Source organism: Petromyzon marinus, chromosome 28 (assembly GCF_048934315.1).
Source record: "Petromyzon marinus isolate PM22_M1 ecotype Great Lakes invasive population chromosome 28, UKy_Petmar_22M1.pri1.0, whole genome shotgun sequence".
Classification (NCBI taxonomy): Eukaryota; Metazoa; Chordata; class Hyperoartia; order Petromyzontiformes; family Petromyzontidae; genus Petromyzon; species Petromyzon marinus.
In genome coordinates this window covers 7,392,336-7,412,235 of record NC_133694.1, presented here as the reverse complement: position 1 = coordinate 7,412,235, position 19,900 = coordinate 7,392,336, and the positions used below count along the sequence as shown (strand labels likewise).

The 19,900-nt window shown below is 48.0% G+C and overlaps 1 protein-coding gene across 2 annotated transcripts in view; it reads right to left on the bottom strand.

Annotated features, from left to right (window-relative positions):
* Window positions 1-3,375: 3,375 nt before the first annotated feature.
* LOC116946971 (chloride channel protein ClC-Kb-like) overlaps window positions 3,376-19,900 on the bottom strand; it is a 41,963-nt gene continuing 25,438 nt past the window's right edge. The window contains exons 13-23 of one of the 2 annotated variants that reach the window (XM_032962275.2): window positions 17,563-17,673; window positions 15,354-15,567; window positions 14,808-14,941; window positions 12,127-12,335; window positions 10,352-10,394; window positions 8,707-8,780; window positions 8,522-8,554; window positions 8,134-8,172; window positions 6,995-7,099; window positions 6,347-6,433; window positions 3,376-5,321 (exon numbers count right to left, since the gene is read on the bottom strand). In XM_032962275.2, the coding sequence (XP_032818166.1) occupies window positions 5,127-5,321; window positions 6,347-6,433; window positions 6,995-7,099; window positions 8,134-8,172; window positions 8,522-8,554; window positions 8,707-8,780; window positions 10,352-10,394; window positions 12,127-12,335; window positions 14,808-14,941; window positions 15,354-15,567; window positions 17,563-17,673 (1,244 nt within the window). In that variant the 3' untranslated portion in view covers window positions 3,376-5,126. The remainder of the gene's footprint in view (window positions 5,322-6,346; window positions 6,434-6,994; window positions 7,100-8,133; window positions 8,173-8,521; window positions 8,555-8,706; window positions 8,781-10,351; window positions 10,395-12,126; window positions 12,336-14,807; window positions 14,942-15,353; window positions 15,568-17,562; window positions 17,674-19,900) is intronic. The other variant, XM_032962276.2, reaches the window with a different exon arrangement.

Genomic DNA, 19,900 nt, shown 5'->3' with positions numbered 1-19,900 from the left:
GACATATCATTTACATATCACATGAGAGTGACGACTGGTTTCATGTTAAAGATTAGCCAATGTGCCAGGCTGGACTGTATTGTGCATTAAAAAACAGAAATCCATTTAAAATCAACATTCAGCCCAATCCAAGCCAACATTATGAGTGTAACCACCGTATAACCTTTAACAGACTGTAGGGGCAAGTGCTATTAGCGAGCACCTATGAAGGCCGGAACGGCACACGACGGGGTGGGTGGCCAGCACCACGCCCGACCGCCTTTGTCTCCCCAGTGGCGAGGTTTACCACACACCGCACCAGGCACTCATTTGAGGCTGAGCCGACCTAGGAGAGGCCCAGGAACCGGTTCAGATAACCGCCAACCGCTACACTACCGCTCGAAAGAACCAAAGAGTATGGATTCCTGCAGTCACGAAAACTTCAAATCAAGACTGCTCTCATGCTTTAGTTATGGATTTCTGCACGTAATTTTTCTAAGCGTTGCGTCGATTCACCAAAGGCGATTTCCTTGTTTTTTTCCTGTGCAACCTCAGCGTCGCAGCAACGCATTGGAGCCACAACAAAGTTCGAGCTTCAAGCCGCCCAAACACAGTCCCACCGTTCCGTGTTTACCCCTCGTTTTTTTTCCAAGTGGATGTTTCGGCAGTGATTCACTGTTGATGGCTGTGCAGGAGAACTACTCTTACCCGTGGCGATGTGCGGGACCGATATCTGCGGCTCTTATTATCCGCCGGGGGTCATACGCGAAGGTAACCCACGTATCCGCAGGACACATTTTTTTTGAGCGGAAAATTGGGACGAATAGGGCCGCTGATAATGGGAGTTATCGTGGAACTGCGTGGCTCCCGCGGGCAATAGGAGTCGCGGTTAATGCGGTGACGGATACGAAGGAGGAATGATCCTGTACAGGATGGACCGACCACAGGGAAGAAAATATATTTGGGATTGTGGATTTGTTTTGCATCATTTCGCACGTTCAAACACAACTCCAGTATAACAATACCAAGATTTGTAAAACCATACAGTAAAATAGATAATTATTCGTTAAGAATTCGCGTATTTACAACACACAATTGTCCGCCGAAATACGTTTTACATTTTACAAGTAGAATGTTACACAAACCGCCGCACACGTGACTATTGCCTTCATTCCCTTTTACACATCAAGCATAATCCATGCATTGCACTCGGTGGCACCGTTCAAGCAAAGCTGTTTTCTACCCCTGCATTACTATTGGCATTGGCTACGTGGCCACAGCTACCGTGAACAACTCTAGCAGAAGGGGGTTGAGGCCAAGGCTTCAGAACGAACACAATCTGGGACGCTACATTAACAGATGCGCTGCTTCATGACTGGCAATCGTAAATAAAGTACGTGCACTATCCATCCACCATTGCCCCATAGCCGAGTGAATGATAGCAAACGTGACATTTATTGCTGTGTTTAAAGTGTCAGTTAAAAATATTACACATTTTTGGGGTTTTAGCAGCAAAACGAAGGTATACGTCGATGCTAAAGCATGTTTCCTCTCTCCGGCGGTCGTTATCGACGTAAAACAATCTGTGCAAAGTTACATTGCTCAAGTCAAAATTGCAGACACCATTTATGAAACCAGCACACAGAGGAAGAGACGTGTGGAAAATCTTTCGCCAAAGCCGATAACATCGCCGCAATCAAACTCCTTGTGATTCACACTTTCCCCATATTATAACAAGATCTGTAAAGGAGACCTGAGGTCACTTATAATTACGGTTATAGCAGTACCGTTAGCTGAAATCACGTTGCGATTGCGATTATAATTAACACATTAACACCTTGCAATCATAATTACGGTTATAGCAGTACCGTTAGCTGAAATCACATTGCGATTGCGACCATTACGAATCACACAAATCACAAATGTAATTGACCCAGGTCTGCTATAAAGGCTACATATTATACGTATACACACAAAAAAAAACATAATTCAACTCCTAAACCGAATCTAAGGCCACCGAACAGTCCGAAATGTGACTGTGGGCACTAACCCAACGCCGTCTGCCCCGCAGATTTTCGGGCAATATCCCCTGCCCCTGACATCCACCAAGCCTCTAGCAGCGGCTACTGAATGGCTGAATAACCTCCATATCCACGCACGCACGCGCGCACACACACATACTGCACGTAACGTTGCGAATGTCACCTTGCCATACGAAATAAGAGAGAGACACTAATCCAGAATGTGGTCTCGCGTTGCCACACAACCACAACTCGCGGCGTCGATGTGATGACTCTATACATGCAGCTGCCTTTACACAAAACACCCCCCCCACCACCACCACCGATTTTTGTTTTACATGAAACTAGAGGCGTTTCAACAGGACCCGATTTTAGTCCATATTCCTGGTTCTTTCGGTATTCGTACCCAAAGACAAAGATCCCCCATCTAGTCTCAACAGACTGTTGGGGCAAGTGTTGTTAGCGAGCACCTATGAAGGCCGGCACAGCACACGAGGGTGGTCAACACCTTATTTTCCAAATTTGAAAATGACACCGCAAATTACTCATTTGGGATTAAACACATCATCGTCGTCATCATGCCGCCCCGATTGGCAGACCAATGTCCCAGGTGACTCTTGCAAACGAGACTCTCTCTAGAGTTCTCACCCGGTTAAACGAAAGAAGCTTTCAAACATTCACCTTGCTTAAAATTTCCCCTTCAAAAAAAAAGTGTCAGACTCAGGCTCCCCAATTCACCAACAACGAGGAAGGGAATTCCACAGTGGTGAAGCCTGGCTGCAAAGAAAGCCTCCGTATCTCGGAGAATAACAAAGTCTGGCCTTTGAAATAATGAGTAGCGGACCGGAATCAGGAGATCAAAGTGTTTTTGCAGTCGAATAAAACCAACTTAAGCAGAGGTCGGTCCGGAATTTAGGAGCCAGATCATTCAAGGCCTTGAACGTGAGAACAAGGATCGTAAAAGTGAATTCTATACTTCATCGGGAGGAAAGGATAGGTGGAATGTGGTCACACAATTTAGATCAGGGCTGATGATCGTGACAGACATAACTAAAAACTACTTCACAAGGAAAACGTTGAGCAACTACAATCATGCCATTGGTGCAGCATGGAGGGAAACATATATACTGCACGTGATTAGGATTGGCACAGCAAGCACTTCATCGCGTATCCGTGTCCTCCACAGAGAGAAAGCTATGTACACCGATGTTTTTACAGAATTTGCACGGCGAATTCAATCCCCGATGCTACCTCATTTGCATCAATCACAATCAGACTCCCCCTCCCCCCCTGCCCCCCTCCCTCCCTGCCCCCCCTCCTCCTCCTGACCCCCTCCCCCGGCTGCCCCCCCTCGCTCCCCTGACCCCCCCCCTACCCCTTTCCGAATAAAGTATCGGGTCACTTAACTCACCCTTCGAGCGCGGGCATATATATTTAAAGTACAAGAGATGAAAAATGATCCCTTCCTTTGCCCACGTCGTTTACACAACACAACGGTGACATCAGCTTCCCCTAAAAATTAAAAAAAACCCACCGCAGCAGAGCAGAGGACGAAACCCAAACGCGTGCTTTTAATCGCACCCCATGTCACCGGCGGACACTTAGACCTGCTCAGCAAGGCGTGGAGCCCTATTTGGCGAGACAGTTTCTGAACCAGTGGCGTAGTAACGACGTTATCAGCTGACGGGGATTCGGCATTCGGTCAGGTGGGGCCCCTGGTATTTGATTTGTCTCGCACGGTCGCAACCTTGGCTGTTAATTATCGCGGCTCCCCTTGCCTAGTCACACCATCGTTACGCTCACGGTCCCGAACCTTTTAATGCTGTAAGGGGCGCTCCGTCTTATTTTACACTGTTGTCGAAAACTTATCTCACGGTGGCTGTCGGGGGGGGGGGGGCACAACTCTTAGCTTTGGACACCAGGGGCGAGTCAAGGCAGCCTGTGCCCCCCATGCTGAGTTACGCTACCGATGTGAGTGAATGCGCGTTGCTTAACGACCACCACGACGTGGATTTTTGAAGGATGCAAACGCGGCGCAACTGGCGGACAGCCCGTTTGTCGCTCCGCATGTAAGTTACATGTTTGTTAGTCCACCGACCTGCACGGGTTCTTTGCAGACCAACATTTTCCAGCAGCATGTGTTTCAACAAGCAAACTGTGGACAGGTTTTGCACTTTTTGGGCCTCACCTGGATTCATAATGGTTTAGAAAGCCCACAGACTGATTAATTATAATACCAAAACAATCTATAGCAATTCACAGTCCTTATTCAATCCACTGGATCAGTCATGGGGGCTGTTTGACCGTACTTCACCGCACGGCTAGAGTGCAGGTTGGTGAAGGAAGTGTGGAGCTCATTCGCTAAATGTCAGCCGAGACCAGAAATCAAACTTAGGTTCACCGGGGTTCATAGCACAGTGCGCTAACCACTGCGCCACCATTCCAAAACCGTTAGCTGATGGACTAAACATTTGATTTTTATGCGGCCGGAAGAATGACGGTTTAATTATTCGATTGAATGCTCAACAACAACACACAATGGATGTAAATGGAACAGTTACACAGACGTGTAAAAACTATTTTTAAATCACTGTCTGCTCCTAAGTGACTTGGGCTGCTTGGTATGGGCGAACAATTTAGCAGGACGGCACTGCCTCCTCAAACTATACTCACCCCTAGCTTATAAATTGGACTGGGCTGCAGGAGGCTTGCGTGCAACGTAGCCCAGAAATATATTTGCAGGTGCAACTTTGCGCTCGCTCGCCACGCCTACGAACCTACGCTATCTCGCAAACGAAAAACAAAAAACATGCAAGGCGATTCTCCCCCCCTCCCCACCTCACCCTCCACCGCCCCCAACTTCACCGACTGTTGCACCAAGCAGCACTACTAGCATCGAGAGATCGACGGGCGTCTATCCATCGTTCATTGGCAGCCACGGGAGGAATGGAAGAAGCTTAGACGCCCGATGGTAAACCACTCCCTTGCCGGCGTCAAAGTGTTTACGGACTCGGCCAGATTGGTGCCCCCCGCAGCATCATCAAGGGACTCCCACAGCTCGCGTCGTTCCTACAAAGCGAAGCCGTGGCATCGTCCGTCAGTGCAAACCGTCGTCGGAACAACCGTCTACACCGACGAGCCTTGGAAGGAGACTCTCCGGTGCCGCGTTTCTGGCTCCGGAGAGATGTCGTCGCTGTCCTGCGATGCTCCGCCTGCCCCGTCGGCGCCGGGCATCTGAGCCGGCGGTTGGTCCACCTTGCTGTTCTGTCGCACAGTCCTCACGAAGTTTCCCTTGACCGTCGCCCCCACGGCCTGCTTCAGCTGCACGGGGGGGGAGGAACGACAGCGGAGGAAGAGGAGGCGAGCGTCGGAGACGTTTCAGCAAACGTGGAGTGGAACCCGTGTCTGGGCGGCACGCGTCGTGAGGACACCTGACGAAAGAGGAGACGCAAAACGAACGACGGAGCGGAGACCCGAGAGGGGACGGGAAGAGAAGCGGAGGGGGCAGAAGAGACGACAGCAGCGAGACGAAATCGACGACTGGAGGGGGACGACTAAGGAAAGGGAGTAAAGGGAATGGTGGAGTCCTTTGCCCTGCATTGGAGAATTACAGGCGGACGTCAACGAACAGAACGTTTGAAAATCAAACGTCAGAGGCGATGATCGTTTGCGCAGGATGACAGAGGCTGACGTCCAAGGTTTTTACATTGGACGATGCTCGTTAAGGACCCGCACAAAACCCCAAGGAATTCTAGACGTCAGCAGCAGCAGAGGAGGAGGAGAAGTGACCTCCCATAGAGCGACAGTAGGAACAACATTGAGCAACTTCACGCATTCAAAGTTCGAACAAGTGTACTGAATATTCTTAGCTCTTTCGGTAAAGTCACGTTGAAGGGAAACAATAAAATAATACAATATATATAAACGCAAAGTCCTAAATGAGACGAAGAGAGTCTTGAGGAATTCCTGGTCAATGAAAGGAGCACAAAGACAAAGACCCCCCCCCCTCCCCCCCCCATATAGCCTCATCAGACTGTTGGGGCAAGTGCCGTTAGCGAGCACCTATGAAGGCTGGCACTGCGCGCAAGGGGGGTGGGTATCCAGCGCCGCGCCCAGCCGCCTTCATCTCCCCAGTGCCAATGTTTACACACCGCACCAGGTGCCCATTTGAGGCCGTGTCGAACTAGGGAAGGCCCAGGACCGGTTTGGATATCGGTCGTCGGGTTTCGTAGCGCATCTCGCTGACCACGAGACCACCGCTCCTGGACTAGACGACCGAAATCATCCTGCTACCACGAGGACCGGCGATGGGAGCTGTTCGGATGAACAACAAAGGTGCAGCTTACCTCCTTCAGGGACACAACGCCCACCAGTTTTCCGAGTGCCGTCACGTAGCAGATCCTCAGGCCCAGCAGATTAAAGAGGTCGTACACCTGCAAGGAGAGGTACGCAGCGTCGGCAAATCGCTGCCGCTGTTGTGACACCGGTCCAAATGAACACTAGTATGACGTCGCTTCTATTGCTACAAACCACAAAAAAATCAAAACTACGGACAGATTCGTCGGTCTGCTCTTCTTGACGTACGGCTGATGTAGACGCAGGGCAACAACTGCAAAATTTACATTCAAGGTAGTCAAGCCCAGATAACCACGTCAGGAGCAGCGGAATGTATCGCTGTGATATCAGCTTCGTATTTGTGGATCGGGCATTGCATCGTTATAGAGAGATAAGGTCTCTTCTGGATGACCGTAGCCGCACACCGGAGACATTTAAATTTCCACATTTGTGCATCTGGTATCCGCATCTGCCAAGGTTTGCGCGGATGTGAATTAGGGTGGACCAGTAACGACCATTCACGTATATAACAGGCGATGTCTACGACCCCATTATATATTTCATCCTTGAAGGCGGTGTTATATTCCTGCGACGGTAGCCAAGCGGCCTTCACTGCGGCACGAGAAGGATGCGCTGCCTGGCCCTGATTGGGGACGCACCTTGTGCAAGGAGGCGGTCTGGATGATCCGGTACGGAGCGGGGTTTATGGTGACCCCGTCGAGACAGATGACCTGCTCCAGCTGCTGCCGTTCCCACTCTTCGATCTGCATGGGCAGCGCACGTTGGGGGGGGGGCGTCAGCATCAGCGGCCACGAGGGTGAAGCGATGCTCGTTTAAAAACTATTCAAATAAAATAAAGAAATATTTAGCAGGTAAGGCACGCTGAGCTACGTAGCTCAACGAAGTTGCTTATGATGTGGAAATGAATAGCAGCCGAATACTCTAAATACGTGTTGATTATAAATGTGGAGGTAAAAACCGGAGGACTTGGAGAATAATCCACGCGACCACGGAGAGAAGATACAAACTTCAAATATACAGTTGTCAGGGTCGGGATCGAACCCACAACTGCCTATATACCAGGCGAGGTAGTTAACATCTCACCAGTTAACATCTCATTTTACAAACTCAAAAAAACTCATCTCCTGGGCCTAAGGCTTTCTAACCCTGACCCTTCCGCCAAGTCAATTTAGGAGTCTGGGATCGTCATTATTTTACCATCACACATTTGAACTCTCGTTTAAATTTACAATCGAGTTTCTTCAAAGTTTGTGCAATGTTATGTTCCCCCCATGGTCATCGTGAATGTATTATTTTCAGCATCCTATTCGATTTCCATTTAATTCACTTTTTTTTAATCAATGTTTTATGTAATGGCTAGTGCGGGATGTCGCAGTGGTCAGTGCGCTGCGCTATGAACCCTGCAACCTGGGTCCGACTCCCCAGCCAAGGATTACATCAGTGGCGAGCGAAACCTAAACCCGGTCCTTATACCCACCACCCACAATCCCACACTGACCAGTGCGACGAAGTATGTGTCGTAAACATCGCCACTGGGGAGACAAAGGCGGTCGGGCGTGGTGCTGGCCACACACCCCCTTGGTGTGCTGTGCCGAGCCTTCATAGGCGCCCGCAAACAGAAATTGCCCCAAAAGTCTGTTCAGGCTATACGGAGGATCTTTGTCGTTAGTTCACATGGAGGGAAGTCAGGCTGTCGTTGTGATAAGTGCCGAGTCGAGGAGAACACAGCACAAATCTGTGCAGCATTGCTGGGGCAGACAATAGTTGTCCGTCTCACCTCTTCATCTGTCATGCTTTCCAAGATAGCGTGTCCATCCTGTGGATGAATTCAAAACGAGGACCTTTTTAACGCTCAAATCATTTACTGTTAATGCAATCGCGTGGTCACGCAAAAAAAGTCTTGAAACTCAATGAGGCTTTCTGGATAAATTAATGAATAATAATAATTATTGGGGTGAGTGGTGGTGCAGTGGTTAGCACACTGTGCTTTGAACCCAGTGGTATGCCTTTTGATTCCTGGCCACAACCAACATCAGTGGTGGGTGATATTTAAACAGGTCCTGGGCCATCCGCTGAACAATGATATTATAATTATTGGGATAAAGTAATGTATATCATGAATATTAATCTCTTATAAAGGTTAAGCATATAATTTTGGTTCTTACCCCCAATAGGAGTTTCACTTTCTTCGATTCAAACTGAGAAAGACAAACAGAGTTATATTACAAAAAACAACACCGGATTACGCAGTCACACACTTAAGCAGTCACACACTTAACGAATTAAGACTTCGCCAATTCAACAGTGCACGTTTGGGCTGATGCTAGTGAATGGCCGGGTGGATGTTCACCTGGTTGCTGGGCCTTGGAATGATGTCCTCGCCACTGAGGAGAACCATTGATCTCTTCTTTGAGCCACTCCTGTCTGCAAGGAAACGTACAGCGGTGATGCCTTCACGGCAGGTCGCGTTCCATGCGGCAGGGTGAGTGAATCACTGCGTGTGGCTCTCGGGAAGTAACAATCATTCGATTATTTCGCCTCTCTCATCTCCTTACATGCCCCCTCTCGTCCTCTTCATTCCCAATCTTCTCTCTGTCTCTATCAGTTATTGCACTCCTCCACTGGAATAAACTTTCCTTGTATATTGAGCAGCACTGCTCATAGACGCAACACTGCACTATAGACTAAACACTGCCCATAGACTCAACACTACACATATACTCAGCACTGCACCATAGACTAAACACATGCCCATAGACTCAACACTGCTCATAGACTCAACACTGCACCATAGACTCAACACTGCACCATAGACGACTCAACACTGCACCATCGACTCAACACTGACACTGTACATTAAGCAGTCCCTTTCCTTAACCTCCTTCCATTCCTCTCTTAAAGCCTCACCTCTCCTCTATTGCCCATTATCTTCCTCTTCTCTCCCCTCGCCCCTCCACTCATTCGCATCCCTCCCCTACCCTTTGGTGATCCCTAAGTACCCTTAATCGCTGTCACTCATTCCTCAATCCTTGTACACCGCTCCCATCGAAATTCAATTCTGTCATTGTTTTGTCAGCTATGTCGAGCACCTTCGATTAATCAATTAAAATGTATTATTTGATTCGTTTAGAATGTTTTGTATTCCCCTCCCCCCAAATTTTTATAAATATAATCCGTGCGGATATATCATAAATCAATGCAATCCCCACCCCCCCCCCCCAATGTTAGAAGTAGATATCACAGAGCTACCTCTGAAATGCCTTCAAGTGACCTCTGGTCCACACTTTACGGGGAAAGAACTTTCCCACTGCGACTAATGTTCATTGCATGACGGTCAAACTGATATTTCAATTTCCTCCAACTATAAATCAGCCCAATCAAGTGCAGTGATTAGTGACTGACTTAAGACCATCTGCTCACTGTGCCTGAAAACCCCGATTTAATCCCAGAATTCAAACCCAGGATCTCAGCAATACCAGCTCGGCACTCTCACTCTCACCCAACCCCTGATTTGCCTTACAGACTAATGGGGCAAGTGCAGTTAGGGAGCAACTATTATATCGGTAGGGTAAAGTGTGTGTACTCCCCCCCCCCTTATTCTAGGACGGCTAACCAGCGTGGAAGAGTAGATCACAATAAAACCTTGGAGGGACTCTAGATCCTACTTGAGATTATTTGGTCTAGACATGAAACAATGATGATGTCTGGAGCCAGATTGACCTGTGTTGATTTGTATGTATGTATGTTGAAATTATTTTGCGCAGTACGTTGCCAACCGTGCTAATCGGAGGCATGGGAAGGACAACAAACTAAACACAAAAAGCAGTTCTCAAGAAATTACTTTTCAATCTAGATGTAAAAGTACATAGCTCCAGTGGCTTCCTATTAAGGCCGGCACGGTTTACCAAGGGCTGGTAAGGTTGTCATTGTCTCCCGAGTGTTGATGTGTACACACACACACTATACACATCAGACGATGTCAATGACTGCCTTACCCTCCAACATGTACCTTGGCATCCTAATTTTGCCAGGCAAAAGCTGCAGGAAGAAAGAGCGAATGCAAGATTTAGTATTCAAAATATAATTGTTTCAATTTTACCACATTTTCTCCAGCGGATTTGTGCACAGGATTTACATTTATAACGATAATAATGATAATGGTCAAGGTGATGTCCTGCTCAAGTGAGCATTGAGGCAGTCCGCAGATCCCGTTTACAGCGCTCAGCCAGTGCTGGAAACTCCTCGATCATATGGCGGAGGTGAGTCTATCCATAGGATGAGCACTGTTGACTTCCCCACAAACTGATACTCGTTTGTTTTGATCGATGATGGGCTGAGTCAACCCCGCAACCACCAACCAGGATTTGAACTCACAACCTTCTGCTCGGGAGCCACTTGCTCTACAGCTAAACCTCCTCGCCAAGTTGACCTTCATTGCCAAGTTGAGTGTTCTAAACGCTTTCTGATGGCGGTACTAAGTATTTGGATTTTTGTAAAAGTCGTCTTTTCCACAGGGACGTTAAGCCAGAGCGTGCCGTAGCAGCAGAGTGGTAGGGCATCAGCGGAATTATACGATCAAATTGTTTTCTTTCATGTAACATTTTTACCACATTTGCATGCGCTACATCGACGTCACAAGCTGTTTAAATCACACTTCATCGAAATTGGTGAAGCGGTTGCTGGGGAAGTGATCCAGACAAACAAACAACACACATACAGCGGCTTCATGGGACTTCTGACTTAAAAGAAGTCTAAATCACCCCTAGAGTATTTAAAAGACATCAGCCACGATCAATCCACCGCTGGATGAAGGCCTCCTGAAGCTGTCACCATCTCTCACGGTACCGCAGGTCACAACCCTTCTCTTTTTGCATCTTACCTCGCGCTGTTCACCTTTGCAATTCCCTGCCCATCATCTCTCTTCTCCAAGTTCTTACAATAACACTGCTCCATTTAATAAACGCGTCTCACGCTTATCCATTACAACTTTGATGGTGTTGCTTGTTTGCGCACTTGGCCCCTGTACTCAGCATCTCCGAATGCAAAGATCCCACCGTATGTAGCCTTCACAGACCGATGGGGCAAGTGCTGTTAGCGAGCACCTATGAATGCAGGTACGGCACACGAGGTCGTGAGTGGCCAGCACCACGCCCCCTGCTGTCTTTGTCTCCCCGGTGGCGATGTTTACACACCGCACCGGGTACTCATTTGAGTCGACCTAGGGGAGGCCCAGGACCGATTCAGACAATCTTCACTTGTATTGGCCGTGGGCGGGAATCGAACCCGGGTTTGTAACGCATCCGCGCTCACCGCTACGCCGCCGCTCCCCAACTCGGTACACAAACACAACAACATCGATGATGACAACAGCAACAACCATGGGACCTTTCTTGCGAGTATCAACATATGCGAATTTGTTTCACCCTTTTCTGGTAATAAGACAGTTGTGTTACGGTGTTCAAACACCAAACAGAAACCTTTCGCCGGGAATCCTGTCTGCATGAACCGCGATGAACATGCCAACAAAACCGCACACACAGCACTCGCGATGAACATGAACATGCCAACAAAACCGCACACTCAGTACTCGCGATGAACATGCCAACAAAAACCGCACACACAGCACTCGCGATGAACATGAACATGCCAACAAAACCGCACACACAGCACTCGCAATGAACATGCCAATAAAACAACAACAACAAAATCCGCACGGCACCGGCACGCACGCCGGTGTACGCTCGCTCGCGCGCACGAGCGAGACGATTACATCGCTCCGCCTCCGTGGCGGACGTCCTCGCTTGGACGGGCAAGGGTAGAGGACCTCGTGCAGGTAGTCGTGGGGCTGCTCCTCGCCGCTCGCGTGCTCCGCCAGCAGCCGCCGCCGCAGGTGCTCCAGCCGGCGCTCTGAGCTCAGCTGGTCGCCCACCAGGCGGATGAGCTCCATGCGCTTGATGGAGCCCAGCAGCACGCGCGACTCTGTGGGTTGACGATGGGGGGGGGGGGCGGGAGGTCAATAGGGGGTCAATAAGGCAAGGATATATAGGGGAAATGAGTAGAGATGGTGGTGAGGGATATATAGGGGTAATGAGTAGAGATGGTGGTGAGGGATATATAGGGGAAATGAGTAGATATGGTGGTGAGGGATATATAGGGGAAATGAGTAGAGATGGTGGTGAGGAATATATATATGGGAAATGAGTAGAGATGGTGGCAGGGATATATAGGGGAAATGAGTAGAGATGGTGGTGAGGGATATATAGGGGAAATGAGTAGAGATGGTGGTGAGGGATATATAGGGGTAATGAGTAGAGATGGTGGTGAGGGATATATAGGGGAAATGAGTAGAGATGGTGGTGAGGGATATATAGGGGTAATGAGTAGAGATGGTGGTGAGGGATATATAGGGGAAATGAGTAGAGATGGTGGTGAGGAATATATATATATATGGGAAATGAGTAGAGATGGTGGTGAGGGATATATAGGGGTAATGAGTAGAGATGGTGGTGAGGGATATATAGGGGAAATGAGTAGAGATGGTGGTGAGGAATATATATATGGGAAATGAGTAGAGATGGTGGCAGGGATATATAGGGGAAATGAGTAGAGATGGTGGTGAGGGATATATAGGGGAAATGAGTAGAGATGGTGGTGAGGGATATATAGGGGTAATGAGTAGAGATGGTGGTGAGGGATATATAGGGGAAATGAGTAGAGATGGTGGTGAGGAATATATATATGGGAAATGAGTAGAGATGGTGGCAGGGATATATAGGGGAAATGAGTAGAGATGGTGGTGAGGGATATATAGGGGAAATGAGTAGAGATGGTGGCAGGGATATATAGGGGAAATGAGTAGAGATGGTGGTGAGGGATATATAGGGGAAATGAGTAGAGATGGTGGTGAGGGATATATAGGGGGAAATGAGTAGAGATGGTGGTGAGGGATATATATGGGAAATGAGTAGAGATGGTGGCAGGGATATATAGGGGAAATGAGGAGGGATGGTAGCAAAGATATATAGGGGAAATGAGGAGGGATGGTGGCAGGGATATATAGGGGAAATGAGTAGAGATGGTGGTGAGGGATATATAGGGGAAATGAGGAGGGATGGTTGCAGGGATATATAGGGGAAATGAGTAGAGATGGTGGCAGGGATATATAGGGGAAATGAGATGAGATGGTGGTGAGGGATATATAAGGGAAATGAGTAGAGATGGTGGCAGGGATATATAGGGGAAATGAGGAGGGATGGTGGCAGGGATATATAGGGGAAATGAGTAGAGGTGGTGGCAGGGATATATAGGGGAAATGAGTAGAGATGGTGGTGAGGGATATATATATGGGAAATGAGTAGAGATGGTGGCAGGGATATATAGGGGAAATGAGGAGGGATGGTAGCAAGGATATATAGGGGAAATGAGGAGGGATGGCGGCAGGGATATATAGGGGAAATGAGTAGAGATGGTGGTGAGGGATATATAGGGGAAATGAGGAGGGATGGTTGCAGGGATATATAGGGGAAATGAGTAGAGATGGTGGCAGGGATATATAGGGGAAATGAGATGAGATGGTGGTGAGGGATATATAGGGGAAATGAGTAGAGATGGTGGCAGGGATATATAGGGGAAATGAGAAATGGTGGCAGGGATATATAGGGGAAATGAGTAGAGATGGTGGTTAGGGATATATAGGGGAAATGAGTAGAGATGGTGGCGAGGGATATATAGGGGAAATGAGGAGGGATGGTGGCAGGGATATATAGGGGAAATGAGTAGAGGTGGTGGCAGGGATATATAGGGGAAATGAGTAGAGATGGTGGTGAGGGATATATAGGGGAAATGAGGAGGGATGGTGGCAGGGATATATAGGGGAAATGAGGAGGGATGGTGGCAGGGATATATAGGGGAAATGAGTAGAGATGGTGGTGAGGGATATATAGGGGAAATGAGTAGAGATGGTGACAGAGGTAAATAGGGGTTAATTAGGAAAGAGAGTGGCACACACACGTCCAGGTAACAATGTATTTGTTTGGCAGTGTCGGGTAGCGGAGGGATCTTAAACCATACAAATTCACGCCTTTTGGCGTCCTCTGGTCTAACACCGTTTTGAGACGAGGCTCAAAAGAAAGCTGTCTCTGGTGTGGACCAATCAGTTTCAAAGACAATGCATATATTATCAGTGTATTTTTTTGCATTCTGACCACAAGTATTGTGGTTAATGCAGACATGATTCCCTGTAAACGGTTTCAGTTTGGTGTTTTAACAACTTAACACAGCTGCTTTGTTGCCAGAAAAAAGGAGAAAACCTATTCTCATACAAGTCTGTTCAGATCGCTTGGTGCGGCCAAAGCCAAACATCACGAATCTCACAACCGTGTCTGCGAGAGAACCCACGCTACCCACGCGTTACGGCGACGCCGCTCGCTTGCTCGGCGAACGCCAACGCACCGTTCGAGTCGACCAGGGGGAAGACGCGGATTTTGGTTTTCATCAGCAGGTCTTTCACGTCCTTGTAGGTGCTCTCCTTCGTTACGTACTTCACGTCGGTCGTCATGAAGTCCTCAGCCATGACGTCGTGAGATCTGCGGGAAGTCACAGGAATCGTCTTGGCCGAGCAAAGCCCCACCAATAAGCGATGGATCTTCTCCGTCAAGGCCTCGTCGGCCAGCAGACAGCAGGGGCAGAAAAGCGTTTGTACATGTCGCAAGCTGTGCCGTGCGTGCGCGTGTCTTTTTTAAAAGTCAATAATTATAACAATGAAGACAATTTAAGAACAGTAATACATAACGACAATAATTCGTACGCTCATCATACATATTATACGCGTAATAATTACGACGCAACACGATCATAATGCCATGACAATTATTGACAACAACAACAACCTTCGTCATAATACATATTATAACAATAACGATGACATCATTGTGATGTGCAGTCGGGGAGGAGGTGGTGGGGGGGAGGATGGGGGATGGGGGGGGGGGTGCCCCTTACTCCGTCTTGCCCATGGCGAGCATGGGCATGAAGGGCAGCTTCTTGACGATGATGATGCCGTCGAAGAAGGACGGCTGCAGCCGCTGGCTGATGGCGTTGGCGATGAGCACCGCGATGAGCACGGGCAGGATGTGCGACATCTGCCCGCTCAGCTCGAACACGAGCACGGCCGTCGAGAGCGTGTGCGTCACCGCCCCCGAGTACGCCGCCGCGCCTGCAGTCAGGGAGACGGTCAACTGCCTCGCCCGGCACGCGGGAGGTCGTCGAGGGGCTCCAGCCCAACGCTGACGCCTTTCGCGCCGTGGGCAAAGCGGCCGTGCGGGAATTGGGAGGCGCAACGCCTGCTCTGTATCTGGAGTTCGCGTGCCCTGGTTGGCCTGATACGACTGAGGTGTTGGTGGTAGACCCTGATGGCTCAGGAGTGTCCAGCTGACGATCTCACACCACGGTGGCCACGGTGGCGAGATTTTAACTACCTCGCATGGTATGAAGGAGGTCGTGGGTTTCATCGCGGCCCTGATGCCTGTATATTTGGAGTTTGCGTGTTCTCCCCATGGTCGTGTGGATTTTTCTCAATATCCTCTGGTTTATCCCCTCCACATTTTGAATAGAAATTCGTTAAGCGTGTTTGGCTGCTGTAAATTTCCACGCGATAAGCCACTTCGTTGAGCTATCACTTGTGGCCAGGTCGCTTCTGAAAAAGAGCTATATATATAGTTCAGTGGGCCTTGCCTGATAAAATATAAATAGTTTAGCTAAAGTCAGGATGGAGTGCTGCGGGCGTGCAGCGTAAGTACTTGCAACAATTACTGCAGTCACGAAAGCTTTAAATCAAAATTTACTTGCAACAAATGAACCACAACACCTCGCCGATCTCGTCAAGGACAATAAACCATCACGCAAACTCCGGTCATCCTCACAGCAGCGGCTTTTGGCTCACCATCGAACAAAGCCGATCACCGCATCGAGTGCTATCAGATGCGCTTTGAGCGGCCATCTGGAATGCTCTACCTTCCATTGTTTGGAAGCCACTGGAGCTATGCACATTCAAACTTAACTTGAAAACTCATTTCTTGAGAACTGGTTTTTGGGTTTAGTTTGTTGCCTTTCCCCCGCCCGTCCGGTTCACACGGTTGGCTACGTACGGTGCGAAAGAAGTTCCACATACATACAAACGGCATAGGCGCTCTGCAAATGGCGCGTGGACCATTGACCAAAGCGTTTGGCATGTGGATAATAGGGGTCGAGTAATTTTTTGGAGGTAAAAGACGGGTTGTGTTGATATAAAAACATTTATTAGTATTCTTTTCATCCTACTGTGATATCGGCGGCGTCATGTCTCCAGAGTGTTAATTCGGGACTGTCCAAGACCACGCCAACTATGTTAGAGAATGGTCCAGGGAATTTGATTTTACAGAACTACTTTTGACAGAAAACTAGCATCTCAGCAACAGTGATCTGACCACGTTTCTACCATTCCCAGCTTCGCAGGGATGAGTTCAACGTGTGATTGCTTCGAGTAGAGGTCAGATACTTTTGCCTGGATTAACAAATCTCATTATACATGCCAACACACACATTCATGGTGTTGACTAATGCAGGGTCCTACTGAAATGAGTCTTGAGACTCAGTGAGACTTTCCTAATTAAGTAGGGAGCTTTATATATATACATTTATAACCTGGTGAGAGCTTCTACCAAAGCTACGTGGAATTTCCTCCTCCACCACCACCACCACCACCATCATTTCCTGGCGACTGACAACAATGAGCACCTCCCAACACTCATTTGAGGGTGGAGACACTTTGCATTAGATGTTTAGAGTGACATTCAAAATACACGTCAGGAACCCAGGCTCGTAGCAGTGTCTCTGACACGGTCTTTACTGAACTCTTGAGCGGTGGCGGATATAGTGTGGTTAGCACGGACCCTTGGCGCAAGGAATGAAACGGGGCCTCCTGCACAAGTTCTCCCCTTCTGCTCGCAGGCTCAGGCTGTGGGCCCAGGTGCAGTTTCACCGCCTGCACACTCGATAGCTACGCCACTGCCTCTGAGAGCGAGAGAGAACGAGAGATAGCGAGAGAGAGAGAGAGTCCCGGCCAATTTTGTCAGATTGTCCCTTAAGAAATGTAGATGCTGGGAGAATATTCAAGTGACCATTCACTTGTGGCGTTCATCTGGCCGACGCACGCACGCGCGTACGTACGTACCTGCCAGCGCATAGGCGGACGGGTGGATCAGAATGGTGACTCCTTCGGCGATGATGCCATCCGGGAACATCTTGGCCATGAGCTCTCCATAGAGCCGCCCGAGTCCGGCACCTGGCGCACAGGACCAGCAAGAGGAGCGGCGCGCTGAGTTCGGAATTAATTGCTTATTTAAGGTGCGGTGGACCATGGCCAAGCGGTAGCACGTTCGCCGCTTGCTGCAGAGGTTCGCGGTTTGATTCCCCGGTTTAGCACTGCGGTGCGTATTGACCAAACAAAGAACGCATGCCGTGTGCTTCAAAGCGGACGTTAAAGATTCGCCGACGTCATTCGCAGGAGTGGGTAATTTAGGTTTCAGTTTCATTTATTAGGTACGTATTACCCTGTGAGCCATGCGGCTCTTGACTCGCGTGCAACCGCAAGAAAACACAAAACATGAACAAGAAACGTAATAACAGGGTTTTTTTCCCCTTTTTTCTGACAACAAAACTGAAACCTTTTTACAAGGATTCCATGTCTGCATTAACCACAATACCTGCAGTCAAAATGCAAGCAAAAAAATACTATTATAATATGTATTTGAAACTGATTGGTCCACACCAAGAAAGAAAGCCGTCCCTTGGTGTGGACCAATCAGTTTCAAGGACAATGCATATATTATCATAGTATGTTTTTGCTTGCATTTTGACTGCAGGTATTGTGGTTAATGCAGACATGAATCCTTGTAAAAAAGGTTTCAGTTTTGTAGCCAAAAAAAAGGGGAAAAACCCTGTTATGAACAAGAAACATCTTTAAGTGACTACACGCAACAGAAAAATCCGGTGTCCTGGTCCACGTTCATTTGGAATCTACATGCAGTAGCAATCATCCCCCCCCCCCCTACTGCGGAAACTTGGCAGGACCCTCCTGAGAAAGAATCGTGAGACTCGGTGAGGCTTTGATGGTAGTCGAGCGCAATAAATACATATACGAACTTCTGCATAGGTGTGTGCAGTTGTGATGTACAGCTCCCCGAGTTGATTTCAGTTCGTTAAGAAGTTCTCTGAGCACGTGGAGCGAAACGCCTCTTCGATGAGCTATCACGTGTGGCCAGGTCGCCTCTGAAAAAAAGAAGCCAACAGCCAAGTGGGCTTTACCTGCTAAAATTAAAGTTTGGTTTCACGTTGGCACCACTGAATTTCAATGTATTAATGTTCGACGGCTTGTGCACCAGATCTTATTTATTAAAGATGTGCTTACAAAAAAATCCGCAGACCACCTGCTGGATCTCCTCTCTGTTTCAAAGAACAAATTTGACCTCAGGTGTTTACTCATTTACCAGCTTCACATTTCCTATTGCCGTACAAAACCTGGAGAAAGGGCCTTTGCGATTGATGCCCCCGGGTCTGGAATGCTATTGCCAATAAACTGAAACTTGAATCACTACCTATGAGATCTTCACTCAAAATTGCTCTAGAGGAGTTGTACACCCCTAGCTGCCACTGCTATTCAGTGGCCTAAAATAAAATAAAATGTTTTGCTCCGGATGACCGCTGCAAAGTATTATCTGTATTTTGATTTAGTGTGCTGATCTTAAAGGTGCATTGAAAAATTTGATACTCCGACTGATGCTCCTGTTGTTGTGGAGTGACTCATGCATCCAGCTATGGCTCTAGGGTTTGGTGTTACATGTTGTTTATGTCGTTTATTGTGAAAATTCGGTCACAGTTCCTATGATCACTGTTACATTGCTTTTATGGCTTTATTTTGGTGATTTAGAAAAGTTTTTTGGTTTGGCCATTTTGTTTATTGTAGTACGGAGTTAGACTGATGGCCTTAATCTAAGTTGTCTTGTGGTTGTTGTTGTTGTTGTTTGACTTGCATCCCACTGGGATTTTTTGCACACAGCGTTGGTGTACGATGCTTTTTCAGGAATATTTTGCTGTTTTTTCCTGGATTTTCTGTTTGCACAGTCACACATAGTCACTTTAAGACGTTTTCTTGTTCATGATTTTGTTTTTTGTTTGTTGCGGTTGTACCCGATTCAAGAGCTGCATGGCTCACAGGGCTCTATACCAAAATAAATTAAACTGAAACTGAAACAATGCGACACTATTTGCGTACGCATGCACATCCTGAACGCATGTATATGTTATATGCTTATGGTATACTGCATATGATATATGGAGCAATGGGATACATTAGCGAGTGAAAGTGGTACATCTGTTAGTCATCCTGGTCCGTTGATCCATGACACTTTGTGCTATGGAGCAGGGCCGTAGCCCGAAACGTCACCTACTACATATATTTGTCATTTTCAGGTAGTGTTATCGACGAATGTGTTGAATCTTTCATGACACCT